This window comes from Oncorhynchus clarkii, chromosome 32 (assembly GCF_045791955.1).
Source record: "Oncorhynchus clarkii lewisi isolate Uvic-CL-2024 chromosome 32, UVic_Ocla_1.0, whole genome shotgun sequence".
In the NCBI taxonomy this organism is placed as follows: domain Eukaryota; kingdom Metazoa; phylum Chordata; class Actinopteri; order Salmoniformes; family Salmonidae; genus Oncorhynchus; species Oncorhynchus clarkii.
Window position 1 is genome coordinate 37,490,175 of NC_092178.1, and position 25,313 is coordinate 37,515,487.

At 47.2% G+C, this 25,313-nt stretch overlaps 1 protein-coding gene across 4 annotated transcripts in view; it reads left to right on the plus strand.

Annotated features, from left to right (window-relative positions):
• LOC139392353 (sodium bicarbonate cotransporter 3-like) overlaps positions 1-25,313 on the plus strand; it is a 78,290-nt gene that overhangs the window by 25,790 nt on the left and 27,187 nt on the right. For 2 of the 4 annotated variants that reach the window (XR_011629662.1, XM_071140283.1), the window contains exons 2-7: positions 12,669-12,750; positions 15,624-15,770; positions 18,427-18,565; positions 19,275-19,435; positions 19,735-19,884; positions 20,954-21,334. Coding sequence is in view for 3 of the 4 variants with exons in the window: in XM_071140283.1 (XP_070996384.1) it covers positions 12,669-12,750; positions 15,624-15,770; positions 18,427-18,565; positions 19,275-19,435; positions 19,735-19,884; positions 20,954-21,334 (1,060 nt within the window). In the remaining variant the exon portion in view is untranslated. Of the gene's footprint in view, positions 1-12,668; positions 12,751-15,623; positions 15,771-18,426; positions 18,566-19,274; positions 19,436-19,734; positions 19,924-20,953; positions 21,335-25,313 lie in introns of all 4 variants that reach the window. The other 2 variants (XM_071140284.1, XM_071140282.1) reach the window with 1 other exon arrangement.

Consider the following 25,313-nt stretch of genomic DNA (forward strand, 5'->3'; position numbering starts at 1 on the left):
GGATGAACTGCAGAGATCTACAGCTGAGGTGGGAGACTCTGTCCATAGGACAAAAGTATATTGCACAAATCTGGCCTTTATGGAAGAGTGGCAAGAAGAAAGCCATTTCTTAAAGATATCCATAAAAAGTGTTGTTTTAAAGTTTGCCACAAGCCACCTGGGAGACACACCAAACATGTGGAAGAAGGTGCTCTGGTCAGATGAAACCAAAATTGAACTTTTTGGCAACAATGCAAAACGTTATGTTTGGCGTAAAAGCAACACAGCACATCACCCTGAACACACCATCCCCACTGTCAAACATGGTGGTGGCAGCATCATGGTTTGGGCCTGCTTTTCTTCAGCAGGGACAGGGAAGATGGTTAAAATTGATGGGAAGATGGATGGAGCCAAATACAGGACCATTCTGGAAGAAAACCTGATGGAGTCTGCAAAAGACCTGAGACTGGGACGGAGATTTGTCTTCCAACAAGACAATGATCCAAAACATAAAGCAAAATCTACAATGGAATGGTTCAAAAATAAACATATCCAGGTGTTAGAATGGCCAAGTCAAAGTCCAGACCTGAATCCAATCGAGAATCTGTGGAAAGAACTGAAAACTGCTGTTCACAAATGCTCTCCATCCAACCTCACTGAGCTCGAGCTGTTTTGCAAGGAGGAATGGGAAAAAATTTCAGTCTCTCGATGTGCAAAACTGATAGAGACATACCAAAAGCGACTTACAGCTGTAATCGCAGCAAAAGGTGGCGCTACAAAGTATTAACTTAAGGGGGCTGAATAATTTTGCACGCCCAATTGTTCAGTTTTTGATTTGTTAAAAAAGTTTGAAATATCCAATAAATGTCATTCCACTTCATGATTGTGTCCCACTTGTTGTTGATTCTTCACAAAAAAATACAGTTGTATATCTTTATGTTTGAAGCCTGAAATGTGGCAAAAGGTCGCAAAGTTCAAGGGGGCCGAATACTTTCGCAAGGCACTGTATTATCCAAAGCCACCTTATTAAAACTTAAAAGATGTTCTGCTGCATCATAAGTTTCCCAAAAGCACTGTAAGGCAAAGTTCATCGTTTGAACCTTCGCAGGAGCATCGTTAAATCTCAGAGCTGTTTCCTAAAACTATTGCTCTTGAAAACGCTTGTTATTTACCAAACCCGTTTGCCTTCCAGACCAGAACAGCGAAGTGCGTTGTTAGAAAATGTTTGGCCTTTCCGTGTCATTTTATACACAGAAGATCTCCGCTAAAGATAAACATCTTGATTTGTATGTCATTCTGTGACCGCCGATAACTTCAGAATGAATATGACTACAAATACAATGATGCCGATTTCTTTGCATATGTTAATAACAAGCTTATGATAAAAGTATGATTCAATGAAAACCGAGATGACTGTATTAAAATATAAATACAGTATAGGCTACATAGACCCAGGGGTTGGAACCGGTTCAGGAAACAGTACCAAAAACTGGAGGAACAGAATCAGAACCTAAGTGATCTATACTGTAGCAGAACCAAGATTTTAAAAGCATGAGAACCGATTAATAGCGCTTTACTTTCCGGGCATTTTTTTCAGTCCCACCAAAAAAACAAAGCTCCTATGCAAAGCCATCTCTCTATCACTCAGAAACGTATTCCAGTGTCTGCCTGCCAGCTGAAAATCTTTGTTCGTGTGTGGGCTACCTGCCTCTCTCCTTCCGAAGCATAGGATATTGTAGCCTACTGTAATTACAGAAGAATGGATTCACTTTTTCAATGCTAGTTAAGGATACTATAGTTATCATGTTTCACATTGGATTTATTAACTACAAAAAGGTAAGCGTGTTTAGTTCTTGTGCCGCTCTGCACACACATGCTTGCTTTCGCTCTAGTCCAACGTTAAGCCAACTCTCGATTGTTCAAAGACATTCAAAGTTCCTCCATAGAAGCCAATCGAATCCTCTGTAGGTATAATTCCGTGGGCCTAATTCAAATAATGCATGTCATAACAAGATGCCAAGCGCTTCAAACCAAGCCTCCTCATCCACCCTCTCTTGCTTTCTCCCCACCTGCAAAAATCACATCTCTCGCCCTATATTTGTCTGTCCATCGTGCATGTTAACAACTATAGCTTGCTTGCCCTCTCCTAAACTGCTCTATCAGCACTGATTGGTGAAGTAAATAATGTCGAGCTAAATGTATTTAAAAATATATATATTTCAGAGGTTTAAAAAGGAACGATATAAACGGGTACTTTTTTGGTTCGAACCGGTTCAGAACTTTATTTTACAGGTCGGAACAGTAGAACGGAACGAAAATAATAGGGATTCTGTTCAGAATTAAATTATTGGAATATAATATCTGTTCCAACCCCTCTATAGACCTATACCTTTAAATTATATTAAAATCAATACCATGTACATCCAGTTGAGTTTGATTTAGCTATTTGTACATTACTGTCTGTAATTTTTGCCTCCAATATATTTAATGATGCTGTAGCAAGCTCAAGGGTGTGTGGTTTCTGCGTCACCAAGTTCAATAACAAAACATGCACCAGTAGCACAACTAGAATGCAAATGGGAAGTTTTAGGGATTTTTGTACACTGGGGAAGAAGGGGGAATTCACTAATTACTTCACAGTCCACAAGCCGTTCTCGTTGTCCGTTCCGTTCTCCAGGGGTAATCCTGGTTAGTCAATATCTTGTCGGGAACGCCTACTCGGGAGAACAGCATAACCAACTCACGTGCGATTCCCTTGGTGGCCATGGTGCGCAGGGGAATGGCTTCCGGGTACCTGGTGGCATAATCCAGAATCACCAGACTGTATTGGTGGCCTCGGTTGCGCTTGGGAAGAGGTCCCACCAGGTCCATTGCATCCTGCTGAAAGGAACTGAAATAATGGGTAGGGGAATTAAGGGACTGCGAAAATTGGGTTTTTAGAGCCACCTGCTGGCACTCCGGGCAACTGCGGCAGTATTCTTCCACTGTTTCACCACTGGCGAGTAAAATCGTGCCTTGATCCTGTCTAAGGTCTTTCCCACACCTAGGTGAGCCCCAAGAAGGTGGGAGTGCACCAACTGAAGGACAGATGGTACGAAGGGATGGGGCACCAACAACAACTCCAGATATTCGTCATTTTTCTTCACGACCTGATATAGCAACTTCTTCTTTATAGAGAAATGGGGGTAGGTTATTTGACTTACCCCTTCCACGGGCTCTTCGTCCACTACGGTCACCTGATAGAGAGCGCTGGCCAAGTTCCTCCAGTTGGGCCGTGCCGAACCAACCCACTAGAGAGACGGGCTCTGGTGCCACCTCATGATCCATTGGGAACATGTCTTCCAGACTCGCCACCTCTCCCTCCAGTCTGACTTCAGAGTCCCCCTCTGAGAGGGGATCGGTTGATGCCTGGGGGTCCACTTCCTGGAATCCACACATCCGGGCATCCCTCCTTCTGGTGTCCCTCCCACCTCTCAGGCTTCCTCCTCCCTTCTGGTTCCCTCGGTTCCCCACATCTCCGAACATATTGGTCCACAGTTGGCGGAACATCAGGAAATCCCTTCCGACATGGACCGGCACAGGCAAGTTTGGGACAACTCCCATTGTTCCCGTGTGTTGTCCCTTTGTGGTCTGTAGGTGGAGGAGTGTGGTAGGGTAGTCCTTGGTCTCACTGTGTATGCATGTGATGGCCACGGTGTCAGTTAGTTTCGGGGACTGGGCGAAGTCAGGTTGGATCAGGGTCACCATACTCCTGGAGTCCAAAAGTGCCGTGGTGTCCTTTCTGTTGGCTCTTACCGGGGTGACAGGGGAAGTACCACTCTCCTCAGCACAGTATGCCCTCAGTAAGCCGCAGGGACACCTGGTGACTACCTCACCAGCTGAGGCCGAAGGCCTCGGGACATCGCGGTTTGGACAGTTCCAGGTGATGTGTCCCGGATCGCCACACTCGTAGCACTTCCTGCTGTCCAGGTTCAGGAAGAGGCGTCGGGCTTGGGAAGCTAGATGTTGGCATCCCCCCCCCCCATCCTTGGCTGGGGTCCCGGCATGGTCCTCCTTCCTTTTTCGCTCCGTCGGGCGAGTGGAGGGTTCCGCCTTCTTGATTGTCCACTGCGCAGGACCTCCAAGGCCACCTGTTGACCTTCCACCAGTCCCACCTGCTGATCTTCACTCTGCAGGTTAGCTTGGCTGGATAACTTTTTAGCTTTGAACAGGAGAGAGCGTATAAATGTATCTATGACCACTTTCTCGATGGTCGTGAGCGTCAGGAGTTCAGCAGTTAGCCAGCTCTTGGCCAGCCTAATTAGATCATGCATTTGTGATCGTGGGTTGCTGTAAGAACATACGCCCAATCGTGGAATCTTTGTGCCTTGCTAATCAGGGTGTAACCATACCGGTGCAGGATTTCCTTTTTCAGCCCATCGTAATGCGTCGCCTGGTCAACTGTCAGATCCTCATAGGGTGCTAGCAGCCTGGCCGCATTGCTCATGGGGCCATTTCTCCCTAGCCGCCGTCCTCTCGAAGGCTTGGAGGTAAGCCTCGATTTCGTCAGCCTCTGTCAGCCTCAGTATAAACCTGGGACGAGAGACTGCTGCGCCTGCCGCTATGCTGGCCTGGGCGGCTGTCAGCTGGCTGAGTTCAGCTCTCAGGAGAGTGGTCTGCTGACACTGTTCCTCCAGCAGCTCCCGGTGCATAGCCTGCTGTGCTATGTTCGCCTCCAGGTCTTGGCTGATTTCTTTTGAATTTCCCATGATGTCAAGCAAAGAGGCACTGCGATTGAAGGTAGGCATTGAAATACATCCACGGGTACACCTCCAATTGACTCAAATGACGTCAATTAGCCTATCAGAAGCTTCTAACGCCATGACATAATTTTCTGGAATTTTCCAAGCTGTTTAAAGGCACAGTCAACATCTGACCCACTGGAATTGTGATACAGTGAATTATAAACTAAATCATCTGTCTGTAAACAATTATTAGAAAAATTACTGCACAAAGTGGATGTCCTAACCGACTTGCCAAAACTATAGTTTGTTAACAAGAAATTTGTGGAGTGATTGAAAACGACTCCAACCTAAGTGTATGTAAACTTCCGACTTCAACTGTAACTGGCCTACAACAGTTTTTCTATTGACTTTCGTCTTCAGGCAGAACCTCCTCTGTTCCACTGCACCAGAGATCTGTATATAATGACGAGATGCTCATGTCTCCAACCTAACAATTCGGGCTGGGACGATGCCAGTATCGTGATAATCAACAAAAAACAAAGCAGATTGAACTTCTTCTAATGTTGGAAACAAACACCGTTATGTTGTCATCCAGAGTCATATTTATTTATTTTCCGAGCTGTAGCACACTATATCTTACATACAGCAGGTTTTTAATGGACCAAAGAGTTTGGTCTGCCTCGTGTTTACATTTTTGCCATAGAAAAAATATCCTGACTGCCCTACTAACGATGGTAGTCGTCGTCCCATAAGTGGAAAGGCAGGCGAAAAGCTTAAGTCAAAAATAAGGCAGAATATCCCCTGTTTATAGCTGATTTATGGTCAAGCCGATGTCTGTATTGCCTGTACAGCATTTACTGCGATGCGGCCTCTGCAAAAGTCAGGGTATTCATAATTATTGCGCTTCACGTAGCAGGGCTGTTGTTAAGGAAGTTGTCAAGGAAGTGAGTTTGTGTTTATACAGGACATACCGCCCCCACCTACCAACAACCAATCATGTCAATGCAGAGCTATGTGGAATTTACGTAGCCTTCCGTATACATAGCTCTTGTTACAGCATTTGGGAGGTGCACAGCGATGCGATATGGGGCTTGATTTGGACTCCACAACCATACAGAAGCTCTGCAATTGCATCACACCCTCCATACGGAGCCTCCGGACAGGATAGTCGGTTCAAGCATAAATCAGCTTTTACCTGCAATGCCAGCTAGGCAGAACCTCCCCTGTTCCTTGGACTGCCAGCCAGCTAGGCCAGACAGAACCTCCCTTGTTCCACTGGACTGCCAGCCAGGTAGGCTGAACATCCACTGTTCCACTGGACTGCCAGCCAGCTAGGCCAGACAGAACCTTCCCTGTTCCACTGGACTGCCAGCCAGCTAGGCCAGACAGAACCTTCCCTGTTCCACTGGACTGCCAGCCTGCTAGGACAGACAGAACCTCCCTTGTTCCACTGGACTGCCAGCCAGCTAGGCTGAACCTCCACTGTTCCACTGGACTGCCAGCCAGCTAGGCCAGACAGAACCTTCCCTGTTCCACTGGACTGCCAGCCAGCTAGGCCAGACAGAACCTCACCTGTTCCACTGGACTGCCAGCAAGCTAGGCCAGACAGAACCTTCCCTGTTCCACTGGACTGCCAGCCAGCTAGGCCAGACAGAACCTTCCCTGTTCCACTGGACTGCCAGCCAGCTAATCCAGACAGAACCTTCCCAGTTCTACTGGACTGCCAGCCAGCTATGCCAGACAGAACCTTCCCAGTTCCAATGGACTGCCAGCCAGATAGGCCAGACATAACCTCCCTTGTTCCACTGGACTGCCAGCCAGCTAGGCTGAACCTCCCCTGTTCCACTGGACTGCCAGCCAGCTAGGCCAGACAGAACCTCCCCTGTTCCACTGGACTGCCAGCCAGCTAGGCTAAACCTCCCCTGTTCCACTGGACTGCCAGCCAGCTAGGCCAGACAGAACCTTCCCTGTTCCACTGGACTGCCAGCCAGGTAGGCTGAGTGTATGTAAACTTCCGACTTCAACTGTAACTGGCCTACAACAGTGTTTCTATTGACTTTCGTCTTCAGGCAGAACCTCCTCTGTTCCACTGCACCAGAGATCTGTATATAATGACGAGATGCTCATGTCTCCAACCTAACAATTTGGGCTGGGACGATGCCAGTATCGTGATAATCAACAAAAAACAAAGCAGATTGAACTTCTTCTAATGTTGGAAACAAACACCGTTATGTTGTCATCCAGAGTCATATTTATTTATTTTCCGAGCTGTAGCACACTATATCTTACATACAGCAGGTTTTTAATGGACCAAAGAGTTTGGTCTGCCTCGTGTTTACATTTTTGCCATAGAAAAAATATCCTGACTGCCCTACTAACGATGGGAGTCGTCGTCCCATAAGTGGAAAGGCAGGCGAAAAGCTTAAGTCAAAAATAAGGCAGAATATCCCCTGTTAAATCTGATTTATGGTCAAGCCGATGTCTGTATTGCCTGTACAGCATTTACTGCGATGCGGCCTCTGCAAAAGTCAGGGTATTCATAATTATTGCGCTTCACGTAGCAGGGCTGTTGTTAAGGAAGTTGTCAAGGAAGTGAGTTTGTGTTTATACAGGACATACCGCCCCCACCTACCAACAACCAATCATGTCAATGCAGAGCTATGTGGAATTTACGTAGCCCTCCGTATACATAGCTCTTTTTACAGCATTTGGGAGGTGCACAGCGATGCGATATGGGGCTCGATTTGGACTCCACAACCATACAGAAGCTCTGCAATTGCATCACACCCTCCATACGGAGCCTCCGGACAGGATAGTCGGTTCAAGCATAAATCAGCTTTTACCTGCAATGCCAGCTAGGCAGAACCTCCCCTGTTCCTTGGACTGCCAGCCAGCTAGGCCAGACAGAACCTTCCCTGTTCCACTGGACTGCCAGCCAGCTAGGCCAGACAGAACCTTCCCTGTTCCACTGGACTGCCAGCCTGCTAGGACAGACAGAACCTCCCTTGTTCCACTGGACTGCCAGCCAGCTAGGCTGAACCTCCACTGTTCCACTGGACTGCCAGCCAGCTAGGCCAGACAGAACCTTCCCTGTTCCACTGGACTGCCAGCCAGCTAGGCCAGACAGAACCTCACCTGTTCCACTGGACTGGCAGCCAGCTAGGCCAGACAGAACCTTCCCTGTTCCACTGGACTGCCAGCCAGCTATGCCAGACAGAACCTTCCCTGTTCCACTGGACTGCCAGCCAGCTATGCCAGACAGAACCTTCCCAGTTCCAATGGACTGCCAGCCAGATAGGCCAGACATAACCTCCCTTGTTCCACTGGACTGCCAGCCAGCTAGGCTGAACCTCCCCTGTTCCACTGGACTGCAAGCCAGCTAGGCCAGACAGAACCTTCCCTGTTCCACTGGACTGCCAGCCAGCTAGGCCAGACAGAAGCTCCCCTGTTCCACTGGACTGCCAGCCAGCTAGGCTAAACCTCCCCTGTTCCACTGGACTGCCAGCCAGCTAGGCCAGACAGAACCTTCCCTGTTCCACTGGACTGCCAGCCAGGTAGGCTGAGTGTATGTAAACTTCCGACTTCAACTGTAACTGGCCTACAACAGTTTTTCTATTGACTTTCGTCTTCAGGCAGAACCTCCTCTGTTCCACTGCACCAGAGATCTTTATATAATGACGAGATGCTCATGTCTCCAACCTATCAATTTGGGCTGGGACGATGCCAGTATCGTGATAATCAACAAAAAACAAAGCAGATTGAACTTCTTCTATTGTTGGAAAGAAACACCGTTATGTTGTCATCCAGAGTCATATTTATTTATTTTCCGAGCTGTAGCACACTATATCTTACATACAGCAGGTTTTTAATGGACAAAAGAGTTTGGTCTGCCTCGTGTTTACATTTTTGCCATAGAAAAAATATCCTGACTGCCCTACTAACGATGGGAGTCGTCGTCCCATAAGTGGAAAGGCAGGCGAAAAGCTTAAGTCAAAAATAAGGCAGAATATCCCCTGTTTATAGCTGATTTATGGTCAAGCCGATGTCTGTATTGCCTGTACAGCATTTACTGCGATGCGGCCTCTGCAAAAGTCAGGGTATTCATAATTATTGCGCTTCACGTAGCAGGGCTGTTGTTAAGGAAGTTGTCAAGGAAGTGAGTTTGTGTTTATACAGGACATACCGCCCCCACCTACCAACAACCAATCATGTCAATGCAGAGCTATGTGGAATTTACGTAGCCCTCCGTATACATAGCTCTTGTTACAGCATTTGGGAGGTGCACAGCGATGCGATATGGGGCTCGATTTGGACTCCACAACCATACAGAAGCTCTGCAATTGCATCACACCCTCCATACGGAGCCTCCGGACAGGATAGTCGGTTCAAGCATAAATCAGCTTTTACCTGCAATGCCAGCTAGGCAGAACCTCCCCTGTTCCTTGGACTGCCAGCCAGCTAGGCCAGACAGAACCTTCCCTCTTCCACTGGACTGCCAGCCAGCTAGGCCAGACAGAACCTCACCTGTTCCACTGGACTGGCAGCCAGCTAGGCCAGACAGAACCTTCCCTGTTCCACTGGACTGCCAGCCAGCTATGCCAGACAGAACCTTCCCTGTTCCACTGGACTGCCAGCCAGCTAGGCCAGACAGAACCTTCCCTGTTCCACTGGACTGCCAGCCTGCTAGGACAGACAGAACCTCCCTTGTTCCACTGGACTGCCAGCCAGCTAGGCTGAACCTCCACTGTTCCACTGGACTGCCAGCCAGCTAGGCCAGACAGAACCTTCCCTGTTCCACTGGACTGCCAGCCAGCTAGGCCAGACAGAACCTCACCTGTTCCACTGGACTGGCAGCCAGCTAGGCCAGACAGAACCTTCCCTGTTCCACTGGACTGCCAGCCAGCTATGCCAGACAGAACCTTCCCAGTTCCAATGGACTGCCAGCCAGATAGGCCAGACATAACCTCCCTTGTTCCACTGGACTGCCAGCCAGCTAGGCTAAACCTCCCCTGTTCCACTGGACTGCCAGCCAGCTAGGCCAGACAGAACCTTCCCTGTTCCACTGGACTGCCAGCCAGCTAGGCCAGACAGAACCTCCCCTGTTCCACTGGACTGCCAGCCAGCTAGGCTAAACCTCCCCTGTTCCACTGGACTGCCAGCCAGCTAGGCCAGACAGAACCTTCCCTGTTCCACTGGACTGCCAGCCAGCTAGGCCAGACAGAACCTCACCTGTTCCACTGGACTGGCAGCCAGCTATGCCAGACAGAACCTTCCCAGTTCCAATGGACTGCCAGCCAGATAGGCCAGACATAACCTCCCTTGTTCCACTGGACTGCCAGCCAGCTAGGCTGAACCTCCCCTGTTCCACTGGACTGCCAGCCAGCTAGGCCAGACAGAACCTTCCCTGTTCCACTGGACTGCCAGCCAGCTAGGCCAGACAGAACCTCCCCTGTTCCACTGGACTGCCAGCCAGCTAGGCTAAACCTCCCCTGTTCCACTGGACTGCCAGCCAGCTAGGCCAGACAGAACCTTCCCTGTTCCACTGGACTGCCAGCCAGGTAGGCTGAACCTCCCCTGTTCCACTGCTCCACTGCTCAGATGCTGAGCACTGCTGACTGTGCTGGTTAAAGGTGGACTCACGGGGCCTCCCGGGTGGCGCAGTGGTTAAGGGCGCTGTACTGCAGCGCCAGCTGTGCCATCAGAGTCCTGGGTTCGCGCCCAGGCTCTGTCGTAACCGGCCGCGACCGGGAGGTCCGTGGGGCGACGCACAATTGGGCTAGCGTCGCCCGGGTGGGCTTGGTCGGTAGGGGTGTCCTTGTCTCATCGCGCACCAGCGACTCCTGTGGCGGGCTGGGCGCAGTGTACGCTAGCCAAGGTGGCCAGGTGCACGGTGTTTCCTCCGGCGCATTGGTGCGGCTGGCTTCCGGGTTGGATGTGCGCTGTGTTAAAGAAGCAGCGGCTTGGTTGGTTGTGTATCGGAGGACGCATGACTTTCAACCTTCGTCTCTCCTGAGCCCGTACGGGAGTTGTAGCGATGAGACAAGATAGTAGCTACTACAACAATTGGATACTACGAAATTGGGGAGAAAAAGGGGTAAAATTTAAAAAAAAAAAAATAAATAAATAAAAAAAAAGGTAGACTCACAATGCATAAAGTAAACGGCAATATCGGGTCCAATTCAGCAACTCAGACCGTTTGAGCATGTTGGCTAACTCCACTGCTTTGGTCCTGTAGCTATCACGTTGTAGCAGCGTGAAGCGCACCCGTGCACATGCGCAGATACTCTGTGTGCCTGTGTGAGAGCAAAATGTGACATCGCGCTCATTTGAATATGTGCGTTACTACTCGTACCAACATATCGCTGAGACTCTGTTTAATATTACATTATTTTAAAGCCCATCTAGGAACGGATGTGTGTGTAACTCCCAAAGTTAAAGTTACTGAACATTGCTGACAGTGCTGGTTAATATTATGTTATTTCAAAGTCCATCTATGGACTGATGCTGCAAATTCGGCCAAGCTTAAAGGACAGTGTTTTTTTTACAGAATCTCTATTTTTGCTGAAAGGACGCACATGCTTACACACTAAAAAGTATTGCTTGAGTTCAACAAAATAAAATCTATAATTGCAGATAGTTTAGAATGACACAATTTTACGTGTACAACATTTAAAGACCCTCATCACTATACTGGAAGCTTTGCCGTTTCTGAAAGGACGTATTTGTGTGTTTTTTGGAGCTTTGTCAGTGTTTTCTGCGTGCCCACATACTGACGAATGAGCCTGAGGAGGTCTATCACTGGTGGGGTAAGTTTCTCAAAACCAAGTCAAATCACAAAAAAGTGTCTGAACACTTCTATAGCATGCCATTTTACATCCCAAAATAAAGATTTGGTTGAAGAAAAACAAATGTACTTGCCCTGACTAACGATAGGCCTAAATCAATGTGTCAATGTTTGGAACTGTTCCTTAACAAATACACTTTATTATTAAATTGCCCCGTTTCCGGGATGCCGCTTTTTGCATCCCTGCATTAGTACATTAATGCTAAATGATACATCTACTTACTTACTCTTGCCAAACGGTGATTTATGTTACCTTATGCTTGTACTGTACCAGTACAGGTCCATGAAGAATACTTAAAGCAGATATCGGCCTAATCCACTAGTGTAGGGCTTTTCAAATCATACCCTGCAAGTTCTGGAGCCCGCTGGTTTTCTTGTTCTACCTGATAATTCATTAATTACACCCACCTAGTATCCCAAGTCTAAATCAGTCCCTGATTAGAGAGACAATTTTTTTTTTTTTTAAGCAGTGAAACTGGCTTCGAGTTCCAGATTTTAATTTGAGGGTGTCTCTCCCCACGAACACTCACTGAAATATCCTTGTGATAAAGTACCATTGCCTTTCCTCCGAAGGATGGCAACACCTTCATCCTATCCGATAAGCTACATTTCCCCCTCGCTTCGGTAGGACCATCCTGATCTCACGAGCGTATGGTCTTCTGTTTTGCTACACGGATTTCAGTTAAGTGAAACGAAACGAGAGCACAGTGTTCTGGATGGTGGGACCAGGCTAACATTTCCTAGCCCAGGTGCAGGAAGGAATACTGTCAAAGATGCCTATTCCCGGGGACAATATATTATAGTAGCCTTATTTTTCCCTGAATCCTGAAATCAAATTCGAACACGCTGAAATGGTGTGTGTGTGTCGAAGCTGCTTGTTCTCTGCGAAGGCAACAAAAGCTGCTGTTCCACACGTTGTTCCTTGAGTATCAGACAAACAGCCATCTTGTTGGTGATTTCGGTGATAAACCTAGACTAATGGTTGGATGTGCTGTTATGCCACTCTGGCAGTCGTCTAAAGTTATTTTTGTTGATATGCCTCTGGCTCAGTCTTGGTTTCAACTGTCCGTTTATTGGTCCATTAAAGGTCCGACACCTCTTTTCCCGTCTCTGTCTCTCAGGGTCTAGACGAGGAGGCCATCGTTGACCTTGGGAAAACCAGCTCCACCACCCACACCAACTATGAGACGGAAGAGCTGGAGAGTAAGACCCTACAGTACAGCCCTACCCACTTACTGTAACGTTGTGTATGTCTAGTCCTGTGTGCATAGTGGATGTGTTGGAGTGGTGTAGCAGTCAGGATTGGGGTCAGTTCCACTTCCAATTTACTTCCTGAATTGACTGAATTGATATTGAATTGACTCCAACCTTGCTATCACTAAGTGTGTGTGTGTGTGTGTGTGTGTGTGTGTGTGTGTGTGTGTGTGTGTGTGTATAGCTACAGTATGTGTGCTTTCCTTTGTTACTGTTGTCTACATGCCTGTTTAGTTGTCTCCGTGCGGGTGCTTCCTGTCCACATATAGGCCTAGAGACGTGCTGTGAATAGAAAGGACAGGTGTTGCTGAGTTCTTGGCAGATTAAAGCCAGCTTCAGCCTGGCTCTCCACTCCTGTAGCGTTCCAGAAGGGTATGTTCATTAGCCAGGCGTACACGAGCCCACAGGAATATTGTAACTGTAATTGAGCCTATCTGTCATGTACAGCTTTATTCAGGTCCAGCTGGAGACTCCTTGTGTTTTTTTTTAAAACACCTGTAGGGCTCTATAAAAACAATTATGTATAATTATATCACAAAGCCTAGAGCTTTAGTTTCAATTACAAAATAAGGATTTCCAATGGGATGAAATGCCATGCCAGCGGGGGGAAAAATGTCTGAAATGATGTCATTTCAACCAGAAACTGGTTATGGGACGATTTTGACCAGTTTTGTCCGCAGGGATAATATCGGCTGTGGTATTGTAGTGTCATATCACATAAAACTACAGTACATGTGTACTTAACCCCAACATTCTCTGGTTATCTAACTTTGATGAGCCGCAAATTGGGAGATTAGGACATGATTAGCTGTCCACATGGCCTCTGAGTAGCTTGGCTGTCTAGGTTACAAAGCTACCTTTCTCTATCTGAGCTGTACATCCAAGGGGATTTCAAACAGGACCTGTGATTATCTCGAATTACTAGTTACTGAGCAAAGACAACACATACCAATACTTGGCCCTGGCAGAAAAAGGCTACACATTTCGTTTGAGGTTGCAGCACAGAATACGGAATGGCTGACCAAGAAAGCACTAAAATAGTCAGCAGGCTCTTTAGGGTCATACAAATCAGTATGGTGAGTCATTTGAAACGTGAAACATCCACAGTACGTGCTCACAGACATTCACAGTGCATTTTTCCAGGATGAGGACAGTATTTTAGTTATATTAATTTTAGAAAATAACTCTGCGTTCCCTTGAAACAGAGCTGGCAGTGAGCCAGCTGTGATTGAGAGTGATCCTCTGTGGTTCCATCTCCTGGGAACGAGGCCGAGAGAGGAGATGCTTTTAACCCTTTTGATTGAAATCAAATTAGCACAATAAAACAATCCGCATCAAAATGGGCTTAGGTCTGTTTCAGCTAGAGTATATGTTTTGCACGAGCTGCGTCTCAATCCGCCGATATTGAGACATCCCGTAAATCAGTCTTCTCACAAAAACGTCTGTCGTGTCCGAACGGTTTAGCCTACAAACTATTATGACGTGTCTATGGAAACACGTACATGTCGGTGGTTTGGCTCTACGACCCCCCCCCCCCCCCCCCCACAAGCGTCACAGGACTCGTCTGAAGGTAGCCCGGTACCAGTTTTAAAAAATGAATGGACGTATACACTGAGTGTACAAAACATTAAGAACATGACGAAGGCTGACCATGTGAATCCAGGTGAAAGTCATGATCCCCCATTGATGTCACATCCACTTCAGTCAGTCTAGATGAAGGGGAGGAGACGGGTTAAAGAAAGATGTTGACACAATAGAGACATGGCTTGTGGGTGTGTGCCATTCAGAGGGTGAATGGGCAAGACTTAAGTGCCTTTGAACAGGGTATGGTAGACATACCAGCTTGTGTCAAGAACTGCAATGCTGCTGGGTTTTTCACGCTCAAAAGTTTCCTGTGTGTATCAAGAATGGTCCACCACCCAAAGGACATCAAGACAACTTGACACGACATGGGCCAGCATCCCTGTGGAACTCTTTCGACACCTTGTAGTGTCCATGTCTTGATGAATTGAGGCTGTTCTGAGCGTAACTCAATAAAAGGTGTTGTTAATGTTTTGTACACTCAGTGTATATTGACGTAGTTTAGTGCCTAAAAAAGGGTTTAAATATGTGTCAAAAGTATTTTTCTTCTTATATCTCCCACACTTCAAAAGAAACTTCCTTTTGATATTTTTTCACTATTTTTCCATGTATGAATCTGTTATTCAATGCGTTTCTATGGGCTAATAGCAGTAAGGCTACCTAGACTCGAGGGTTAAAGGAAGTGTCAATTGCGGCTCACATCCGGAGAGTGCTGCTAGCAACAACATCATTGCCACATGTATCTCCGATTCCTCCCTCGCCGTGTCTGTCGTGTGTCTCTTTCTCTCTCTCTCTCTCCCTTCATTATCCTTTCCCTCTGTTCTGTTCTTGTATTTTCAGTCGCTGTATCCCTCTAAAACACTCTATGGCTCCTTCCCTTCATCTCTTTCTCTTTGTATATTCATCTGATGGACTCGTGTCTTTCTCTTATCCTTTCCTTCCTCTTCTCCCCTCTTGTCTTATTTTCATTATTCCCTAACTTGAGAGTATCTCACAATTCAAAGTGCAATGGCTCGTCCTCCAAAAGTGACTATTGGCACAAAAACTAGGACATTTGCATTTCAGAGCAACAATCTTAACAATCCAGTGGAACAAAAGCTATAATGAGGGATTGTGGGAAAAAGTAATAGCAAAAATAAACGAATGTGGTCTTTTCCTTCCCTATCTAAGTAGGTTATTCACAGAAAATGGAAACCAGGTAATCTGTCAATCTCTCTCTGGTCTGGTCTGGTTTGTCTTAGGCCACAGGGCGGTCTACGTCGGGGTCCATGTGCCTCTGGGCCGGGAGAGCAAACGCAGGCACCATCGCAGAGGCCACAAACACCACCGCAAGAGGCGGGAGCGGGAGGAGGACCACGAAGAGGAGGACCGTGAGGACCCCACGTATGGTAACCAACTTCTACCTTAAAGTCCAGTAGAAAGCTGACTGTTAGAAATGTTAGTAGAGGTGCTGACTAAAGGAATAGTAAAAAAAAAAAAAGGAAGGAAGGAAGAAAGTCAGACACTATATATGCTGACAACAATTTAATAAGTTAACCATTTTTACCCATTAGCTGACTGTTAGAAATGTTAGTAGAGGTGCTGACTAAAGGATAGTAAAAAAAAGAGGAAGAAAGTCAGACACTATATATGCTGACAACAATTTAATAGGTTAATGTCGTGTCTTTCTTTTTTTTTACACAATTAACTTCTGTTCCACCTTCCGTGGAGCTCCTCGTTCATCTCCTCATACAATTGAATAAATGTGTGGTGGCACATACAGTGCATTCGGGAAAGTATTCAGACCCCTTGACTTTTTCCACATTTTGTTTTACGTTACAGCCTTACTCTAAAATGGGTTAAATTGTTTTCTTCCCTCGTCAGTCTACACACAATACCCCATAATGACAAAGTAAAAACAGGTTTTTAGAAAATGTCGCTATTTTATATATATTTTTTAAACTACTGAAATATAACATTTACATAAGTATTCAGGCCCTAGGCTGTGTGCTTAGGGTCGTTGTCCTGTTGGAAGGTCAACCTTTGCCCCAGTCTTGAGGTCCTGAGCGCTCTGGAGCGTCAAGCATCTCATCAAGCATCTCTCTGTACTTTGCTCCGGTCATCTTTCTCTCGATCCTGCCATGTCTCCAAGTCCCTGCCGCTGAAAAACATCCCCACAGCATGATGCTGCCACCACCATGCTTCACCGTAGGGATGGTGCCAGGTTTCTTCCAGATGTGATACTTGGCATTCAGGCCAAAGAGTTCAATCTTGGTTTCATCAGACAAGAGAATCTTGTTTCTTATGGTCTGAGTTGTTTAAGTGCCTTTTGGCAATCTCCAGGTGATCTGTCATGTGCCTATTTTTTTCTGAGGAGTGGCTTCCGTCTAGCCACTCCTCAGAAAAAGGAGTTGTCCTCCTGGAAGGTTCTCCCATTTCCACAGAGGAACTCTGGAGCTCTGTCAGAGTGACCATCGGGTTCTTGGTCGCCTCCCTGTCCAAGGCCCTCCCCGATTGCTCAGTTTGGCCGGACGGCCAGCTCTAGGAAGAGTCTTGTTGGTTCCTGTAACGTGTACGCTAGGAGTCGAGAAGCAAGTCCAGGGAGTGAATTTAATAATCAATAAAACAAGAAACACAAGTAGCGTACCGACATAAAACACAGGAACAGAATCAATAACACCTGGGGAAGGAACCAAAGGGAGTGACAGACATAGGGGAGGTAATCAGGAATTTGATGGAGTCCAGGTGAGTCTCATGGGGGCGCAGGTGCGCGTAACGATGGTGGCAGGTGTGCGTAATAATGAATAATCTGGCGACGTCGAGCGCCGGAGAGGGGGAGCGGGAGTAAACATGACAGTTCCACTGTGTTCTCGGGGACCTTCAATGCTGCAGACATTTTTTGGTACCCTTCCCCAGATCTGTGCCTCGACACAATCCTGTCTTGGAGCACTACGGACAATTCCTTTGACCTCATGGCTTGGTTTTTGCTCTGACATGCACTGTCAATTTTGGGACCTTATGTAGACAAGTGTGTGTCTTTCCAAATCATGTCCAATCAATTGAATCATTTACCAGACTCCAAGTTATAGAAACAGCTCAAGAATGATCAATGGAAACAGGATGCACATGAGCTCAATTTCTAGTCTCATAGCAAAGGGTTTGCATACTTATGTAAATCATGTTTTTCTGTAGTAGGCCACCATGGGCTAATTTGGATAACGAGTCAGTTGTGTAGCACTAGACATAATCATAACATATTGGAATCACGTCAACTCAAAACAACTCCCACCCCAGCTGCTACCCTCAAGCATTCTCCCTAATAACATTTTGATTACTATTCTCAATTTGAATACTGTGTTGTGTCATGCTTCCCAGAGGCAGAAATAGAACCCTGTAGTAGGCAGGTCAGGGTACCTCAGTCTCTCAGGCGTCTGTGAGTGTTTGGCTGAGGTCTTCAAAGAGAGGCAGAAACATGGAGACCTATCTGTCCATTCATTCAGAGAGAGTGTGCATGCTGTGAATGGAGCATCACTCTTAAAGGCAACCCCGGGCCTCCAGGAGCAAGCAGTGACACTGATGGAGGGGGAGTGTGTGTGTGTGTGCGCGTGTGTGCCGCTGGGCCGAGACAGCAAACGCAGGCACCACCGCCGAGGCCACAAACACCACACACGCACACACTCACACACAACCCCAACCGCCCGGGGGAAAGGGATAGACGGTCGGGAAAACAGCACAACATGACAATTTGAACTGTCTGACTGTCGTTCACTCTCTCACTCTTTATCTGTCCAATATCCGTTCCTCTTCCAATGGTGAATTTCGCTCCTGGAAATCTGCTGTTATCGTTGTGGTGATTCCCGCTAGCTTCACTCTAGCGCTCTTCGTTCACATTGCCTGTTACTACTCCCACACACACCTGATTATTGAACATATTTATTCCCTCTTTGTAATACAGAGGAATTCACAGCAGTCCATTCAGAAGCTAAGCGTTGGATCCTGCTCCTCCCACACTCTCCTCCAGTCCTTGTCTCTATATCTCCGTCTCTCCCCCCCCCCCCCCCCTAGACACGCCCTCCCAGCGGGTGCAGTTCATCCTGGGTACGGAAGATGATGACGTGGAGCACGTCCCCCACGACCTGTTCACCGAGCTGGATGAGCTGTCCTTCAGGGACGGGAGCGCCACCGAGTGGAAGGAGACAGCCAGGTAAGTCACAGCCCAGCCCAGGGTCCAGCTTCCACACTCCAGGGACCATGTGACTTCATCATGTAGTTTAATGTTCGTTCAGGTCTAAATTCAGCAGCACTTTATTGATTAGTTTAACTTTGCATCTTGAGAATTTTGAAGTCGTCTTCTTGACTGTGGTAAAATATTCAGGGAAACCAACTTTTTAATGGCCAAAACTGTAGGCTGGTAAACTGTGGCCTTTTTATAACCTTGAAATTGTCTTGCGGGGGCGGGGGAACAGAGAACTATGAGATAGTGACGTGTCTTGTGTGTGAGTGGGAATGTGTTATCATGAGTAATGGGTAAGATTGACAGAGCTCTACTGCCTACAAGTCTGGCTGTGAGTCAATCTAACTTAGTCATCCTCCATAGCCATGGCATTATCACCATCCCAGACAATGTCAGCCTACGTTCACGGCTCAGACACAAATACACAGCAATTTACCTCTCTTTAAAAAAAAAACTGGTTAAAACTGGTTCCAGTCTGACAGGAGGTAAAAGCCGGAAAAACGCTATCAAACTTTTTCCATTACCTCTCAGAAGTGAACCACTCAAGGGAATGCAAATTGTCTGATATGTTCAGGCCTGGTCTTGACCTCTGGTCAAGTTGTTCTTAGTCAGCATTGGGGAAATTTGATTTATTGTGTGTGCTTGTCTTGTGTCCGTGTCTGTGCGCGTGCGTGTTTAGGTGGCTGAAGTTTGAGGAGGACGTGGAAGATGGAGGGGAGCGTTGGAGCAAGCCCTACGTGGCCACCCTGTCTCTACACAGCCTGTTTGAGCTGAGGAGCTGCATCCTCAATGGAACCGTCATGCTGGACATGAGGGCCACCTGTATCGAGGAGATTGCAGGTACATTCATATCAGAAGAGTTTGTGTGTATGTGTGCATGTGTGTACGCTCATGTGCATGCTATTTGATTATTTTGATTTGTGTATGCAAATGATAAACAAGGCAATAATGAAAAGTTGGTTGAATAAGGTGAAACTGAATTTGTGTGTGTGTGCGTGCGTGCGTGTGTGTGAGTGTGTGTGTGCGTGCGTGCAAGCTCATTTGCAAGTGTGTGTGTACCAGTGGTGTAAACCTCCGAATGAGCGACGATACAAGGCAATACAATGCATACGTGTGTGTATTTACATGTGTGTGTCCAGACATGCTGATTGACGGCATGGTGGCGTCAGGCCAGCTGCAGGAGGAGCTGTGTCAGAAGGTGCGCGAGGCCATGTTGAAGAGACACCACCATCAGAACGAGAGGAAGCTCAGCAACCGCATCCCGCTGGTGCGCTCAATCGCAGACATAGGCAAGAAACATTCAGACCCGTTGTTGCTTGAGAGACACGGTGAGATCCCACGCACCACGCACAGTCCATTTCTTTTTCCTTTTTCAAATAATATTTGCAATCCTTGGTATTCCAATAAAGGAAAGGTGACAACATCTCCCACATACACTCTTAAGGAAAAGCCTTCCAAAAGGGTTCTTCGGCTGTCCCCATAGGAGAACCCTTTTTTGGTTCCAGGTAGAACCCTTTTGGGGTCCATGTAGAACCCCCCCACCACCACCACCGTAAAGGATACATCTGGGTGAGGATGGTGCGTGTGGCTGGCCTGTCTCAGGGTTTGCCCTCAGAATTAACAATGGCTTCTACTCTATGTCGGAATGGTTGGGGTGATGCTCTTCTTGCAGTTCGAAATGTTTTGTTTGCCGAGCATGACCTTAGGGTGTGATGTGTACGATGAGTATGGTGTGTGACTGTTTTATGTGACTGAAATAACGAGCTCGTGCTACAGTTGTAATGCTCTCTGGTCACTGTCCTACTGTCACATTTTGTTCTATTGAATGCATTGAATGCAATGTTGCCCAGGTATAAAATATGCGTGAAATGTCATATGTTAATGTGCTACACAATCATAGTAAGTTATTGCACAACTTGGACAGACATGAAATATGTCTGGTTTTGCGTGTGGTTCTGTATTTGTATGCACAATATACTGTACACTGACACTATGCTAACCAACCCACATCTCTTCTCCTGCTTGCAAGCATCTCTCTACCCAAAATGCTCCCCCTCAGTCTGTCACTGTGTGATTGGTGAGCGGACAAGCCTATTGGTCTGTTGTGGACACCTCCCCTCTCACCTTTCCCCTGCAAGAACCTATCGACGCCTCTGTCTCTCTTTAACCACACTCCTCCCAAGCTCCCACCAACTTCTCTCTCTGCCCCCAGAGAATGCACCCCTAAAACCACCTCTCTGATGACATTCTCCCTCATATGTTCCTCCTCTTACCATCCTCCCCCTTTTTCCTCCCTCCTCCCGTTCTTCTCTCCCTCTTTCCCTTCTTTGTTTTTTTGTTGTCTTCCCACCGCTCCAGGGGAGGGCCTCTCTGCCTCCCGCCACTCCCTGAAGCCGGGGGCCTCCGTCTCCAACCTGTCCCAGAGGCGAGAGTCCCGGGTCTCCGTCCTCCTCAACCTCCTCCTGCCTAACTCCTCCTCCTCCACCTCTGCTGGGGGGCCCTCCCCCGGACCCTCGCCCCTCACCACCCCCCAGAACACCCCCCCTACTCCCCGCCGCTCCCCAGACCCTCCCCGTGCCCCTGGCCCCGCCCCGGTCCCTCAGGCCATCCCGGAGGTGGTGGTGTCACCGCCTGAGGACGACGAGTCGCCACCCAACGCCATTACAAAGGATGAGGAGGCGTATACCAATCGGCAACCGTCGCTGCAGACTAGAGGGCTCCAGCAGCTGCCCTTAGAAGGCAAATATCTGTGTAGCCTGCCAGTGTGAGTCGCGGCTTGAACAGAGAACACTAGCACCAGCATGCTGGCTGTGCCCTCCTTCACCTACCCAACTACAAATCCATGACAAACCCCCCCCCAGCAAGGTTCACTTTTTATACCCCTCCTCTGTTAACTCAACAAGACCTCCCACTGTTTCCCTCTACCTTGTTCCTTTCTTGCATACCTCTCTGTCTGTGTTTCTCTAGTTTAGTCTTATCCAATACATTTCTCTGTACTCTCTCCTTTTCCCTCATATCTCGCTCCATTCCTAGGCTATTTATTGTTCACGTTCCTTTCTCTCTCCGTCTATCGCCACCTTTCTTCATCTCAGCCCTACCACACGAACCCCTACCTTGCTTGGCTTGGTCCCTCCACTTCTCTCTGCTCAGTGTGTGTGCATGGCTCTCCTCAAGAATGTGTTTCATCATTTACCATACCATAGTTCTGCAGGGTCCGACATTAACAATGGCCCGCTGCGGCGGAGCCAGTAAAAACATGTAGAGCCAGTGGGTCTCCTCAGTCACTGGGCTGACAGGGCCAGTAACTTCTCAGTGCATTTTGGCGTTCCATTTTGACATTTACCTGCTATGTAATCTCTAATGGGCAGATCTACGGAAACATAACTGGTACCTTAGAATCTGTTGGGAAGGAGTGGGATGTGTGGGATAGCAGGGAGCAGTAGTTCTGGTGTTAGGGTTTTTCGTCACTGGTTATTTGGACAAGTCAAGATTTCGTAGGTAAGGGAAAATTCGGCCCGTGAGAGGGTGAGAGAGGGTGGAACTCGTCGTTCCGCTCCTCGTTCTAGCACCGTTCTAGCAACTGGATGGCAGTGACGTACTGGGCCGTACACACTACCCTCTGCAGTGCCTTGCGGTCGGAGGCCGAGTTGTTGCCATACCAGGCAGTGATGCAACCAGTCAAGATGCTCTCGATGGTGCAGCTGTAGAACCTTTTGAGGATCTGAGGACCCATGCCAAATCTTTTCACTATCCGGAGGGAATATAGGTTTTGTCGTGCCCTCTCCACAACTGTCTTGATGTGCTTGGACCATGTTAGTTTGTTGGTGATGTGGACACCAAGGAACTTGAATCTCTCAACCTGCTCCACTACAGCCCCGTCGATGAGAATGGGGTTATGCTCGGTACTCCTTTTCCTGAAGTCCACAATCATCTCCTTTGTCTTGATCCCGTTGAGGGAGAGGTTGTTGTCCTGGCACCACACGGCCAGCTCTCTGACCTCCTGTAGTCTGTAATAGTTTACAAGCACTGCCACATCCAACGAGTTTTGGAGTTGGTGTAGTATGATCCTGTATTGACGCTTTGCCTGTATGATGGTTCGTCGGAGGGCATAGCGGGAATTCTTATAAGCTTCCAGGTTAGAGTCCCGCTTCTTGAATGCGGCAGCTCTACCCTTTAGCTCAGTGTGGATGTTGCCTGTAATCCATGGCTTCTGGTTGGGGTATGTACGTACAGTCACTGTGGGGATGACATCATCGATGCACATATTGATGAAGCCAGTGACTTATGTGGTGAACTCCTCAATGCCATCTGAAGATTCCCGGAACATATTCCAGTATGTGCTAGCAAAACAATCCTGTAGCTTAGCATCTGCTTCATCTGACCACTTTTTCATTGACCGAGTCACTGGTGCTTCCTGCTTTATATTTGACTTGTAAGCAGGAATCAGGAGGATAGAATAATAGTCAGATTTTCCAAACGGATGGCGGGGGAGAGCTTAGTACGCGTCTCTGTGTGTGGAGTAAAGGTGGTCTAGAGTTTTTTTCCCTCTGGTTGCACATTTAAAACGCTGGTAGAAATTACGTAAAATGTAAGTTTCCCTGTATTAAAGTCTCTGGCCACTAGGAGCGCTGCCTCTGAATGAGCATTTTCCTGTTTGCTTATGGCCGTATACAGCTCATTGAGTGCGGACTTAGTGCCAGCATTTGTTTGTGGTGGTAAATAGACAGCTACGAAGAATATAGATGAAAACTCTCTTGGTAAATAGTGTGGTCAACAGCTTATCATGAGATACTCTACCTCAGGCGAGCAAAACCTTGAGACTTCCTTAGATATCATGCACCAGCTGTTGTTTACAAATCTACATAGACCGCCACCCCTTGTCTTACCAGAGGCTGCTGTTCTATCCTGCCGATACAGTGTATAACCCACCAGCTGTATGTTATTCATGTCGTCGTTCAGCCACGACTCGTTGAAACATAAGATATTCCTGTTTTTAATGTCCCGTTGGTAGGATATACGTGCTTGTAGTTCGTCCACTTTATCATCCAGCGATTGTACGTTGGCCAATAGTACCGATGGCAAAGGCATATTAGCCACTCGTCGCCGACTCCTCACCAGGCACCCTGGTCTTCGTCCAGATCAAGATGAGTAATCTCTGTTCTGATGTCCAGAAGCTCTTTTTGGTCATAGGAGATGGTAGCAGCAACATTATGAACAAAATAAGTTACAAACAGTGCAGAAAAAAACAAAAACAAAAGCATGGTTGGTTTAGGCCCCATAAAACGGCAGCCATCCCCTCCGTCGCTGGGGATGGCTGAGATTACCTGCCGTGTTGCAGTCTTGAAAAAAAAAAAAAATCATGCTTTTTGTATTTGAGAAATATGATTGGCCATTCATTCAACCACCCTGATCTCGAGCAGTACATCAGTTGATCCGCTCACGCGGCACACGCGAGCCATCCAGAGTAAAAAGAAGAGCTCACCAATCCATACTTTAGAGAAATTGATTTACAAACGTCAACCTTCAATAGTGAACATGCTAGTAATTATGGCAGCCCCGCCCCACCTCTCTGATTCAGAGGGGTTGGGTTCAATGCAGAAGACACATTTCAGTTGAATGCATTCAGTTGTATGACTGACTAGGTGTCCCCCTTTCCCAATTAATGCAATTCTAAATCATTATGTCGCTAGATTCTATTACACAGCGTTTTGATACATTCCATAATAACCAAATGTAGCCTAATGCTAGCTGAATATAGAGAGGAAACCTGCCAACCTGTAGGTCCTGCTTAGGCAATGCATTTTAACTACACAATGTCCGGGCCAGTAGAAATTCTGTTCAGGCCAGTAGATTATTGGGCAACGGTAAGAAAAAAAAGATTTGGTTGGACCCTGGTTCTGTGATATTTCTGTGTCCACTTTTTCATTGCAAACCTTTTTTTCCCCATTCAAGTCCTAAGATGAAACCTGAAGGGGTTTAATCGACTGCACATTTTCCATCCCTTGAGGGCCTGTGTAATCCAGTCAGTGTAAGAGTTGAGTCGCCAGACTCGCCACTATGGCAACAGGTCATCATGGCGTATCCTCCCAGCTATAACTGTCACTGCTCTGCATGACTGTCCTATTGTGAATATACAGTCAGGACAGACTTAAACAACTTAAAAACATCTGGTCTTTTTCCAGAGCAGCATTGTTTGGCATCTCTCCTCCATAATTCCTGAGTATAAACACACAGATGTCTCAGAGACGTTTTCTTTAAGAGTTTAGCTCGAGACTCCTACGCGTGCAAATAGCATGCTAAATATAAAGCCGTGGAGTGGGGTTGGGGCGGGAGGGTTGTAACGTTGGCACGTAACTCTCTCAGTCCCAGTGTCATCCACCGTGACTTTTTGTCTTCCCAGACCTGCATAGTCTTTATCCCCTGTATATACAGTGCCTTGCGAAAGTATTCGGCCCCCTTGAACTTTGCGACCTTTTGCCACATTTCAGGCTTCAAACATAAAGATATAAAACTGTATTTTTTTGTGAAGAATCAACAACAAGTGGGACACAATCATCAAGTGGAAAGACATTTATTGGATATTTCAAACTTTTTTAACAAATCAAAAACTGAAAAATTGGGCGTGCAAAATTATTCAGCCCCCTTAAGTTAATACTTTGTAGCGCCACCTTTTGCTGCGATTACAGCTATAAGTCGCTTGGGGTATGTCTCTATCAGT